We start from the raw sequence: 13,734 nt of genomic DNA on the forward strand, positions 1-13,734 counted from the left end.
GGTAATAAAAATCAAACTATGATCTAAACACGGGTTTCCTGTTTTGAAAGGGGTTCTGCAACTAAAACGGGATGCCTGCTAAAGATTTAGCTGGTTTGTGCGCATTTTCTCCTTTCGTTTGTCAGGTGAAAGAAGGCAGCGGTGAAAAGAGCTGTTTTTGCGTTTACTCAAGTGCTAAGTTTAGTGCAAAATTGACGGAAAGGGGAGGGGCTGCATCTGGCATGAAAACAGCTCCAAGTGCCACCCCTCCTATACGTGCTCAAAAAACAACATTTCCGTAGTGTGCTTTGGCATATCGACCACCTATCTATGCTATAATAGTAGGTGCCGTGTTTGGGGGTGATTTAGGGGTCAATAACTCTAGCAACTCATGGACAGACGACATTTGTTAACTAATTAATTTCATGAACTTTAAAAGAGAGGCACGACTTCATATGTGAGAGTTAGTATGTCGTATCAACGGATTTGTTGAGGAAATGTGGAATTGCGTTGCACAGCTCTGTCTGTAGCGAGAAAAGCGGAGGTAGGAGGTGTGTCTTCTCTGTTGAAATACCGGCTGGGGGTGTGTCCTTTTACGTTTGGAAATACTTTCCATTGTTCCACTCTATTGCCTTGAAAACACACCCCTCGGAGTCCACCAACCAATCAAATACAGCCGACCGCCTCTCACGCCCCGCCCACAAATCTATATTAAAGCCTCCTTCATCACATGCCGTCGGCATAAGAAAGCTTCATTACAATAGTGATTATTGGAGGATAGAGGAGGATTATTCTCGCATTTTCCTGCGTTCCGAATTTTATTGATACATAATATTAATTATGGCCGATACGAAGGTTGACTCCGCGAAAGAAATCTCCGCAAAGGTAAGAACAGATGCCTCTCGATAAACTAAATTCTCATTTAAAAAAACAAACATTTTCTTTCTTTCATTTGTCTCCTAGTTCAGATTTAACGCGAACGCGTAGGCTATTTTGGGCTGTAGTCGGAAAGAAGCGTTGATTAATTAAAGCAAAAGTACGCGATAACTGCTCCGTAAGTGATTTTAAATTGAAGCATTGTGATGAGAACTTCAAATGGGATAACCTACATTGTAACTAGTTCAATAGCGCGTGCGGAATGAGAGCACATTCAAACGCAATTTCTCATTGTCCGGAATGTAACAGTCTGCGCGCGCGGGTTCTTTGTTTATACAAGCGTGTCGGTTCCCCTTTGAACGGCGTTGATGTGCGCTGGAGACGTCAACTGTTTTAGCGCGATAAATCCAGAAACCTGTTATTCTTTCTATTTCGCTTTCCAGATCCTTAAACATGCATAAATAGCCAAATATGTTACACAATATGCTGGTTTTGCTTGTCCTATGGTTTTATGGATTATGTACATTTCCGTACAACAACGTTTTGAGCACTCATTTATTCCTAAATCCGTTCATTCATTACCGGTTAGTTTGTGGCATTACGGCGGGTTTGAGAACGCGTTGATCGGTCGATAGCTTCTGGGCTGAAAGTTTGCCGGTTTGTCTAGGCGGCTTTAAGCCTAAACCGATAGGAAATCTCGCGTATGATAAAGAAAAATAGAATTGAATGCACATTTGACGGGATTAAAGAAGCAAGTTACTTCGAATTACCGCTGTTCGGGTTTATCATCATGTCCGAAAGCGATTGATTCTGATGCAGCCGATAGGCTACGCGGAACTTGGATTAACGCTGCAGTGCATCGGTTTTCAAAGGCAAATAACACATTTTTGAAGTTTATATAATAAACAAGCGAAGAAATTGTAATGTTACCCGAACTGTGTGACTAGGTTGTAAATTGTGGTGCCGTTGTCTCGTACTCAAAAGCCCTTTACACTCACAGAGGCAGCTGATATGCAAGCCCAGAGATCGACTAAGCTGTCTTATGAATTTCCAACGAGTTTCTATTTTTCCATGTAGTGCGACGGCAACGTGGGCTTGTTGGTTTACTAGTTTGAAGCCAGAGACGTCGGTGAATTTAAGGGGGCGGTCCAAGTTGATGTGGTTGATAAACGGCTTAAGGGCTAAAGATTATATAAACGAACTAATGCAAATATTTGCATGGGTAAGGCTCATTTAACTGTATTTGACAGGGCTTTAATTGAAAACAAGAACCCTCAAAGCAAATTCAAAGAGCACACGATATTCTGACATTTTTGACGGGTTGTGTTTTTTTTTTTTTTTGCCTACGGTTTCTTGTCAATTCTGCGACTGCGCGAACTAAATCCAGGTTAACGTGACGGCGGTGTTTGCGTGCGTGCCGAACTCTGTCGTGTTCGTGTTCGGGATGGATAAGATTGCAAGCCACGCGTGCGCTTCTTTGTCTTTCATTAGAGTTCGGCATCAGATCGCGGAACCACAATTCCGTGGTTCTGAATTATCCAGCTTGTTTGACGTTTTAAGCTTTTGTTTTCTGAAGCTGCGATGTAAGCAAGTGCGTACACGCCAAAATATGGTTGCTTAATGCATTTGCTTTTACAATACCCACAGCCGCCGAGCCTCACTAAAGTGTCCGATTACAAACGAGCTCTCTCGATAGGAGGCGGGAGGGAGCATGAGTCGATGATGGACAGCACACTTCTCTGCGGCAGCCAATCAGGCGTCAATGTCAGAGGGGCGTCATTAGAGATGCAATTTAAATTTGTGCGCATAGGGGGCGTTTTGCTCACGCCAGTCGTAATCTGCATTGACTCTGCCTATTGAGCACAGAAGGCTCTAATCTGACAAAGTTTAATGATTTAGTAAAGAGAAATACTTTTTTTTTTTGTAGGACTTGAAAGAGAAGAAGCTCCTTGAGGAGAAGGAAAATGGAAAAGATGCCACTAATGGAAAGGTAATTAAATGCAGTGTTCTCTACTATTCATACTTTGGTGTTCAATGGAGAACATGCACTGACCTTTTTTCTTTTAAACGTGTTAATAGGAGAATGAAGAGAACGGAGAGCCTGAAATTGATGATGAGGAAGACGATGAGGTAGATGAAGAAGACGAAGAGGAAGGAGAGGGTGGGTGCAGCATTAATGTTCACAATTTACTGCCATGATGACAAATTTATTCAAAGATTTTTTTTTTTTTAATTGTGGCTGATGATCATTTTGTGCAGGTGATGAGGATGAGGACGAGGATGAAGATGATGACGAGCTAGGTGGAGGAACAAAACGGGCTGCTGAAGATGATGATGAAGATGATGAGGTACAATCATGAACTGCTATACCAAAAGAATACTGGAACCGAGTGATGGTGGTTTCCACTTTTTGTCACAGTTCGAGTAATTAATTTTCTAATCCCCCTTTTCTTTCAGGATGATGTCGACCCCAAGAAGCAGAAGAAGGATGATGATGATTAAAGGATTTTCATATTGCTGAGCAGGTGTAGACGCCTCTGCTTTAACCCAACCGTTGGAGCCAGTGGCATTAAGGACTCAAATACATAAAACATGGTCATTTTCAAGTTCGTCACCCATGTCAACCAACTGACCCCCAATTCAAAATTTTCTAGAGGACCGACCACAACTCAGATTTCCAGCATTCGCAATGAAATAAGCAAGACAAGGATTTGTTTGTATTTTTATTTACATTTTATATTTTTGTACATATTGTGAAGAGGTCAGCCACTTTATCGTGATCTCCTGTGACCAAAACGGTGCTTCTTTATGAAATTTTACTTGTTTGACCATGTCTCAATATTTCAACATAAAGACAACATGTATAAAATCAACAGCCATTGAACTCAGAGCATTCCAGTAAATTTTATGTATGAACTTTAGTTGTACCATAACTAGTTGTACCATAAACTAGTTTTTGTATGGGAGGGCTAGGCCAAAGAAAAAAGGAGTTTTGGTTTCTTTTGACTTTGTTTTGTCTGCATTATTTGTTTTACCTTGGCCTGTTTGTTGTATGTGTGGAGTTTGTTGTTCAACAATAAACTTAACTTTTATTTTGTGAGTTATATCAATATTTTTTGTTTCAAAATCACATAAAATTATGCAAGGAAACATTGAAAATATATATTCAATGACTCAAATTAACATTTGATGCACTCTACCTATTAATTCAGTTCATGAGACACTACACTCAACTTTGTCCCATTTAAGATTGAGCTTTCCGAAACTACTTTCTAAACCCAATGTATAAAGGAAATGAATAGATTTTATGTGGTTCAGTAAAAGCAGCTTCATGAGACCGCCCAAACTATGTATGTACAACATGATATGAAGTTATTATACAAAAGTACATCAGATAGATGCCCAAACTGGCATGTTTGCATAAAAGCTGTGCTTCATTTGCAGCACTCTGGAAAAACTAAAAAAGTCAAGTGCCATTGATGTTTTTTTTTTAGTTCTCAACCAAATAAAATAAATTTCCTAAAAGCCATCCTGCTCCTTCAGATTTAACACAACCTAACCTGATAGGTGTGATAAAGGTTGATTTTACACTTATTGCTATAGAAGGGATCCTGCTGGAAGCATGCATTTAAAGGGATAGTTCACCCAAAAATGAACATTCAGTTATTAATTACTCAACCTCACGTCGTTCCAAACCCGCAAGACTTTAGTTCCTCTTCAGAACACAAATGAAGATATTTTTGATGAAATCTGAGAGGTTTCAGTCCCTCCATTGACAGCGTGACGTGCAAGAGCCAATGAGGTTCATCCAGCACGGTTGAGCTTGTTAATGTTCGCTGATTAATGTTTAAATGTCAATAAAAGCTTTAATTCAATCTGTTCATCATATAAAGCGATCAAGTCTCTTCAGAGAATTTGGACTAAACCGCTCAATTCACATGGATTAGTTTTATGATGATCGTTTTGAAGCGTTTCAAAGTGGTAGTTGCGTAGCTGTCAATGGAGGGACAGAAATCTCTCAGATTTCATCAAAAAGATCTTCATTTGTGTTCCGAAGATGAATGAAAGTCTTACGGGTAGGAACGACATGAGGGTGAGTAATTAATGACAGAATTTTCCTTTTAGGATGAACTATCCCATTCACACGCATACACTCACATCTGCATCCTCGCCGCCTTCGCACAGCTGCCGGAGATTTCCCCACTAGGCTTATAAACGCAGGTCATTTGGCTCAGTTGACGTGAACTGAATGTGTGTATGTGTTTGGCTAAAACACCGGCTGATGTCATGTCTAAGAAGGCGTCTATTTCAAGCTAATATGTCAGGGTCAAGTTTTAGGAGGCTGAATGCTTGTTGTCTAGACGTGAATGAGTGTGGATGTGTTTGAGACTAAGCCACATTATGACTTTTTTCTTTCTACAGAGAAATGTAGGGTGTAATGGGACAGAAAAATACAGAATTCACCTCAGAAAACAGCAACTTTGTATAAAATACGAAATAATCCACGTTACATGTTGAATTTAACATTTCACCTCACATTTTGGCATCTCTTTCAAACACATTTCCCAGCGTGCATTGCAAGCATGTGCTTTGATCTTGATAAGAGTGGAGCTGCTCAGTCTAGACCGGATGACAGATGTCGACCAGCCTCAACCGACCTCAATATACCAGCCTTCACTGAAGTGCATCTCAATATGCAGGCAGCAGCTTGAGTGTTTGAGGTTTCAGCACCACTGCTGGTATGTGACAACAGCATGACGCCGATCTATCAAATACTACATGTAAATGCACGTCAAAATGTTGGCTCCTGAAATTCAGTGGCATATTAGTCTGACAAATAGCACATCGACTAGACTCACGTAGCCTATAATAAAGTTTGTGATAATGCTTAAATACTTGGATAGACACCTCGGTTACAACCTGGGATGAAGTGGAAATGAGGAAGTGAGTATTTAAAAACGTACACTAATTGAAACACAGCAGCAAAAGTTGGTTAACAAATTGTGAAAGAAGTGAAACTGCAACGCTCTATTTTACAGCTTGCAGACTTTTAAAGATTTCGGATACAAAAGTTCAAATTAAAGTCGTCTTTTCGACATTTCCCAATATTTATAAAATAATTATCTTACCAGATGCGCAGACGTAATAAAACAGCCAGAATCGATGGATATCCCGTTTAAAAATCTTTCCATAATCAATACTTTTTTCATTTTGACTGACTAATGGGAAACTAAAACGCTTTACAGCTATTTAAAACTGACGAACCACTGGTAAAACACTGTCCACGTCATGCTGAGCTTCGTGTAAAATGGTAAATGTCCTCATTAACATTTCCAAGTTCCAACAGCGCGGTGCGTGCACGAGCTCTCGGTGGATGTGACAAACTGAAGCGCGCGCATCCCATAAATAAATCGTCAACCGTTTGACTCGCTAAAATTCACCGTCCTCTTCTGTCGCCTACTGGCACCCAAAGGCATCGCACACCAGCTACGTCACAGAAAAGAAGACAAGAGGAATGGAGAGAAAGGGTCAGTTCTTCACCCAGAACGCGTTCTTTATGTTAAAAACTTGATATGAGAGGCGTCACTTCTTTTAACTGGAAACGCGTTAGCTAGCCTACGTCCCATAACACACAGTAGGCCTACATATATATATATATTTTATAACGGAACACAATGCAAGTGATCATGTTTTATCATGTTTAAAAAATATGGGTTAAACCAGATGTCCTAGCTTTAATGAGAATTGCTATTTGAAACTATTTAAAGTTTTATTTTTAAACTATATGTTGATATTGTCGAATAACCTTTGTATGACTACACGTACTTATTATATATTATGGTACTGAAAGAGTGCCATATTCATAGTTCATGGTATTTACATGATTCTTCAAGAATGTTCCCCTCTCCTTCCAACCGTCACTGAGCAATTGTTAGTCAAACTTTACATTCTAGCCACGGTAAGTTCCAAAGTCTTTGTCTCCAAATCCTATACAAATGCAGGTGGCAGTTGCTTTTTTAAAACAGAGACATGACCAGCTGTACCCGTTGATGCATTCAATTGGGGATTGGTGGGGGTGTGTATTTGGGGGTGGAGAACCCCCCCACACCACCCCACCCCACCCCACCCACCAACCATCATCACCATCAACACTACTATCATTACTTTCCTCCCCCACCATCTCTGTTTCTCCACCCCCATCACACATGCACACCAGCTCGCCTTTTGTTACCCCACCTTTTTTGAACCAAAGCAGCCTTTGCTTAGTAACGTATAGTCAAGGGACATCTTGTGTTGGATACGACAAGTGCCACAGAAAACAAATGGCAAGGGACGCTGTTAATTGTCCCTAAAGGCAAAGCTGTGGCTGCTTGTCCAGCCCATGAGATTAAGTGTAATGAGTGTCCTTGTGAAACACGATAGCTTTGAGAGAAAGTTGAGATGCAAGTGGTCCCCCTGTATTAGTGTTCAGGTGAAATAATTAGGATTAATGAACACAGCAACCATCTCATTTCATGGGCTGAAACAGTCTCCCTGATTTTTCTTATGTAGAATTTTTCTCATGAGTTTATGATAAAGAATGCAGTTTTGAGTTAAAATGTGCATTTATGTACATACAGTATATGATTTTTTTCAGTCATGTAGGGAAGCCAGAGATGCTCTCCTCTCTGCAGGTTGTGTGTCCTGTAGACATGTCGTTCTCTGCCCACTAGGTGGCACACTTGCACGGCTCTCACATCGTCATCATGTGTCAGGCAATAGCGGCCACTTTATTAGGGACATCTTGGTAGTGCCAGGTTGGACCCACTTTTGCCTTCAGAACTGCCTTAATTCTTAATGGCATAGATTTAACAAGGTGCTGGAAACATTCCTCAGAAATTTTTATCCATATTGTCATGAAAGCATGACGCAGTTGCTGTAGATTTATCGACCGCACATTCATGATGCGAATCTCCTGTTCCTTCACATCCCAAAGGTGCTCAATTGGATTGAGATCTGGAGACTGTGGAGGCAATTTGAGTTAAGTGACTCACTGTCATGCTCAAGAAACCAGTTTGAGATGATTTGAGCTTTGTGACATATGATTTGAGCTTTGTGACATGCATGTTATCCTGCTGGAAGTAGCCATCAGAAGATGATACACAGTGGCCATAATGGACATGATCAGCAACAATACTCAGGTAGACTGTGGTATTTAAACGATGATCAATTGGTACTAAGGGGCCCAAAGTGTGCCAAGAAAATATCCTCCACATTATTACACCACCAGCATTCTGAACCACTGATACAAGGCAGGACAGATCCATGCTTTCATGTTGTTGTACGCCAAATTCTGACCAAACCATCTGAATGTCACAGCAGAAATCCAGACTCATCAGACCAGGCAATGTTTTTCCAATCTTCTATTATCTAGTTTGGGTGAGTTGTGTGAATTGTAGCCTCAGTTTCATGTTCTCAGCTGACAGGAGTGTCACCGGTGTGTGTCTTCTGCTGCTGTTGCCCGTCTGCTTCAAGGTTTAACATGTTGTGCGTTCAGAGATGCTCTTCTGCATACTTTTCGGGTGTAACAAGTGGTTATTTGAGTTACTGTTGCCCTTATCAGCTCAAACTAGTCTGGCCATTCTCCTCTGACCTCTGGCATCATCAAGGCACCACCGCTCACTGGATATTTTCTCATTTTCTGACTATTCCCTGTAAACCCTACTGATGGTTGTGTGTGAAAATCCCAGTAGATCAGCAGATTCTGAAATACTCAGACCAGCCAGTCTGGCACCAACAACCATGCCATGTTTAAAGTCGCTTAAATCACCTTTTTTCCACATTCTGATGCGCAGTTTGAACTTCAGCAGATCATCTTGACCATGTCTACAAATGCATTCAGTTTCTGCAATGTGATTGGCTGATTAGATATTTGCATTTATGTGCAGTTGAACAGGTGTACCTAATAAAGTAGCCGGTGAGTATAAAACAATTTGAGAGTTACCTAGTGTCGGCTTGAAGGTTCCTGGAGGCACAGACATTAAGGCCTCCCCCAAACCAAATATGTAACTTTTGATTTCATCCTTTATAGGATATGCATCTTAGTTAACATTTACATTACATTACATTTATTTATTTATTTTATTCATTTATTTATATATATATTTCTTTTAGCAGACACCTTATCTATAGCAAATTACACAAGGGGAACAAAAGCCACTCATCAAAGGGCCAGCAATATTTCTATACAGTGTTTATTAGACAGCTTAGGAAGCAAAGTATAAAAGGCCAAATATACATACTCATATTGTGAGTTTAAGGGTGTGTACACCTCACCCTATAGGGTGGGTGAGAGTGATGAAGGATAGGACCCTTCATGTGTAGGGATGAAAGTATTGGGTCCTCCTCTTTTGTTTTTGGAAGGTTGTGTCTCTGATTATTAATATGAAACTGAACAATAATGGAAGTTCAGGGCATTTAGAGAGTGGGGTTAGGAAGGACCCAGGACCCTCCACACATTTCTTCCTCTTCTATTCATGCATGGAGCGATTTGGATGGATAACAGTAGATGACGTCATCTCCTCCCACCTCTGAACCATAGGAAATGACTCTTGCTTTCTAATATTAGATTTTGGTAGGATTCCAGGTGCCGGCATCTGAGTCTGTGTGTGAGCCTGTGAGTGTGTGTATGTGAGCTCATGGACAAGATTGTGTCTCTCTGAGTGTCTGTGTTGTCTGTGTGTGTGACACCCGCACTGATCCTATTCTGAGCTTGGCTGGTAATCGGCTTACTTGATATCCTGTGTGTCTGTGTCTTCTGTCTTCCGTCTCAGCACTTTTGTCATATCTTGCTGTCAGATCACAGGGCAAGCTGCACGATATGCTGCAAGTAGAAGCTAGCCTTTAATCCAGGAACAGTCTCTTTTACTGTTAAAGTTAATAAATATTGTACAAAACTCAGTTCTGGTCATCAAATTTGAGTGCTGATATTTAGCATTGGGAGTTTTCTCTGTTTGTATCATTACACTGTTTATGCTGGTGTGTTTCAAGCAGACGATCAGTCAGTGCATTAGTGGTGGGATTTTTCAGCTGTAGGTTGAATCGCTACACCAGTAGGTGGCGACAAATTATTTGTATGTTTCCTTTTTTCTTGTTTTTTTTTAACCTAATGTTCAGCCAAAATGTCATAACCGGATCTTCCGCTAAATGCGATAGATTCTCCAATCATTTAGTCCATTAAACTTTTATGTACATCACAATACAGAAGAAAAGATCTGTCGCTACTTCCGTTTCATTGCGACTGTAAAAACTCTGAGTTACTTCGCAACTACTAAAAAAGTATGTTCTGTATATTATGAATCTGGATGTACTACATTTACCATGTTGTCATTATCATGTGACCTACCACCATCAGTTACGTCGCTTCACTGTCATTCACAAATCCTCTCCCGTGGCCTCATGGGATAGTAAAGTATTCATTATATGAGATAGTAAAGTGTCCATCCTTTGCACACTTCAGAATCTCACTGGGGGAAGTTGGTCATCCGGGTACTTTTTGCCTACTCTTTTATGAGTACTGTGAATTCGGACATACTTTGTTTGTCACGTACTGTTTTTCGCCTACTAGTATGGGAAGTATGCGATTTCGGATGCAGCCACTATTTAGTTCAGTCCACAACTGCTTGTTGTTTGGAGATGTAACGGCTGTTCCTGCTTTCTTGCATTCATGTCGTATCGAAATTACTGTAATAATGAGAATTCAGACTTATAAAAAACATTCACTTCTCTAACTCGTAATTACAACTTGTAAACTGGCAATTTTCTCAGAGCTCCAATTTGTCAGTGTCATCTATTCTGACATGACGTGAATGCACCATTTAACTTTGTTTGTTTGGAACTATTTTTGTTGGTGAAGCAAATGGTGCATTCACGCCATGTCTAGAAAACAACCCAGATTTTCAATTCGGAGCTGTTCACGTCCAAGGACTTGAAATTATGCGTTTCTGTGGCAATACTATTTAAAAATGATATAAATTCTCTGTGTAATTTGGATAATAAATTGACAAAACCTCCCATCTCTCACCCTCCCATCATGCCATTTGGGACTTATTATAGCTAAATTTACCCTTGAATAAATGGAAGTTTTATTGTTGCAAACAGATTTTTTTTAACCTATTTTGAAGCAAGTGTTGCTTGCTTGATAAACGTGGCACCACGATGTTAGCATGTTGTGGGTTGTTGCCAGGGCGTTGCTATGCAGTTGCTTTGGTGTTTGCTTGGCATTCTTGGTGGTTTCTTATTGGCCTAAGTCAAAAGGGCTCACCCAAGTCTCTATTCAATTTTGATCCCTATTCCCCAGGTCCCTGTTTCAAGTAATAGCATACATTTCCTCAACAAGCTGCACGATTTGAGGTATCATTCAAGCTTAGTGTTGCATGAGTTATGTATGAGCAACAACGCCTCTTCTTTGGAAAACTGTATCTTCTGATGCAGGCACATTCGGCGTGTAGCCAACAGATGTCCTTCATATTCTTCAGCTCAACGAAACAGCCAATAATTCACTTCGAGAAGGGCAGACTGATATTCCCCGATCATTCCTTAAAGGAGCCACAAATGAATTATCACCCTTCCCCTCACAATATGATCTGAGATACTGAGGTTAAAGATCAGATTCATATTCATACTTCATTATAGAAAGGAATAGATTAGGTGAAGGGAGAAGGATTCCTTCACTACAATGCCTGAGTTGCTCTTTATTGAATTGAGTCTGATTTGGTAACACCAAGGTTATACGCCCAGCACAGCATGGAATAAAGCATTTGTAAGAGATGTGTAATGAGTAAGGGTGAATGTTTTCAAGGGCAGTGGACCAGTGGTGTGAGCAGGTTGTTGATCCAGCAAGCTGTGTGTGTGCTTATGATGATGAAAGAGTTACAGGTTCCAGCTGAGTTGGCAGAGCGTTCAGCAGAGTGTGCCACCTGAACCTGTCTATCTATCTATCTGTCTATCTGTCCTTCTGTCCGTCTCTCTGCTTCAAACACACGTCCCTTCTGCTATTGGTTGAACAAACAGGTTCGACCCAAACTGAGTGGTGCAAGAATGACGTCACTTTGTAGGCCAACCGGCAGTTGGTTCCCTTGACGAAAACCCAATAGGACTTTTCCATAGGCTTTTGGATTATCGCTAAAAACAAGCTCTGTGATCAAAAAAAGTTTATGATACTTACACGTTTTGTCCATCAAGTTAATTATCACAGATGAACACAACTTTTATGAATTTGAATGCAGTCTCCAGAAGTAAAAAGCTAAAGGTAGGCTATAAACGAACTACACCACGGTTCCATGAATTCAACATCACCACCTCTAAACTTCTCAGTTTTTATCTAAAACATTTTCCCAGAACGTTTGAGTAAGAATAGTTTATAAGAGCACAATAAGCATAACGAGGCTGTAAAAGCGGACTGTTCAGTGTGATGACGTTTAATGTCCCCGACAGCCTCTGTGGTCCCATTTAACCTCTTGTTAACAACCGCCTTTTTCATGGCGCGAAACAGCTTAAAATAAACCACGAGTGGGGTAATACTAATGTATATTATGTCTTGAAAGTGTCTTGGCCTTATTTCAGCCATTTAACCAAAAAACCCATTGACTTCAAGACGATGGAACCGGAAGTGCCAAAATGCTAATTCGTTTTCCCGATTTGGCTTACAAATTTACGTCATACCTGCACTGGTCAAGCCAGTGCTATTATGTCCATTCCAGGCAATGTCCACACTAACGCATATTTTTCTCTCCGTTTACGTCAACGAAAACTGAGCTTTTTGAAACCGCTTTCCCAAGTGGATAAATTTGAAAATGGCATTTTTGCGTTGTAGTGTAGACTGTGAAAACGGAGGTATTTAAAAACGATGACGTTTAGTCATGTGACGCTTATTGAACCGATGAATGTTTATACTGGTATTGTGTCTGTTATGTGCTATTTACTTTCACACTGTTGCTAAATATATTTTACTTTGTACACTCTTCATCGCAGCCCTGCAAAGATGACAGAAAATTGCTGTCCTACAGCAAAACATGAGAGCAGTTGCATTTTAGACCAAACGTATAATAGTGACTGAGTGTGACCTGGATGCATCAGTGAATGGTGAGATATTTTGCTAGATAAAATAATCCTGCCAGTGGAACAGCATGAGAACTTTATGTCTGTCTGTTCCATCTGTATCATCTCAGTGAGCATTTACAAGGTTTTACGCATGCGATGCGGTGAATTTAGCTCTTATAAACTAGTCTAACTCAAACATTCTCGAAAAATGTTTTTAGATCAAATCTGAAAGAGTTGTCAGAAACTTAGTGATGTGACGTTGAATTCATGGGACTGTGGTGTAGTTTGTTTATACCCTACCTTTAGCTTTTTACTTCTGGTGACTGCAATGTAGTTTTCCGACATTTCAGTGTGGAAAACGCTTGAAAACGCTAGTGTGGACGGAGAGCGTTTTGAAATGAAAACGCTGTTTTCAAATGTATCTGGATTAATGTAGACGTAGGCCCCAGTCTGGGGTGCTTAAACATATTGCAATACATTTGATGCAAAATAAAAAAGCAAGAGAACAACTGTCCAACTAAACTGTAAATGGCCTTGCTTTCACCCTGTTGTGAGATTAACTAATTCAGGAAGGGGTCAGCAGAGGTCAGCACAGCCCATGGAAACACAATCAATGTTTCCACACAGGCCTGGCAAGTCAATGATCTTGAATATCATGTTGTTGTAGTAGTGTTGCATGTCACAGCCTGCCACATCATTGCAGACAGGCATCCAGTAAGACCTGGGAGCTGCATTATGTGTCAAACATGGCCCTATGCCATGTACTGATTTGCTCAGACTAATCTTGTCATTTTATTT

The 13,734-nt window shown here is 40.4% G+C and overlaps 1 protein-coding gene across 1 annotated transcript; it reads left to right on the plus strand.

Annotated features, from left to right (window-relative positions):
* The first annotated feature begins 289 nt into the window (after positions 1-289).
* Positions 290-3,959, plus strand: ptmab (prothymosin alpha b). The gene is made up of 5 exons (XM_079875880.1): positions 290-864; positions 2,783-2,845; positions 2,935-3,016; positions 3,115-3,203; positions 3,313-3,959. The coding sequence occupies exons 1-5, from the start codon at positions 820-822 to the stop codon at positions 3,355-3,357; spliced, it is 324 nt and encodes a 107-aa protein (XP_079732006.1). The 5' UTR covers positions 290-819; the 3' UTR covers positions 3,358-3,959.
* The last annotated feature ends 9,775 nt before the right edge of the window (positions 3,960-13,734 follow it).

Source organism: Squalius cephalus (assembly GCF_949319135.1).
Source record: "Squalius cephalus genome assembly, chromosome: 7".
Lineage (NCBI taxonomy): Eukaryota > Metazoa > Chordata > Actinopteri > Cypriniformes > Leuciscidae > Squalius > Squalius cephalus.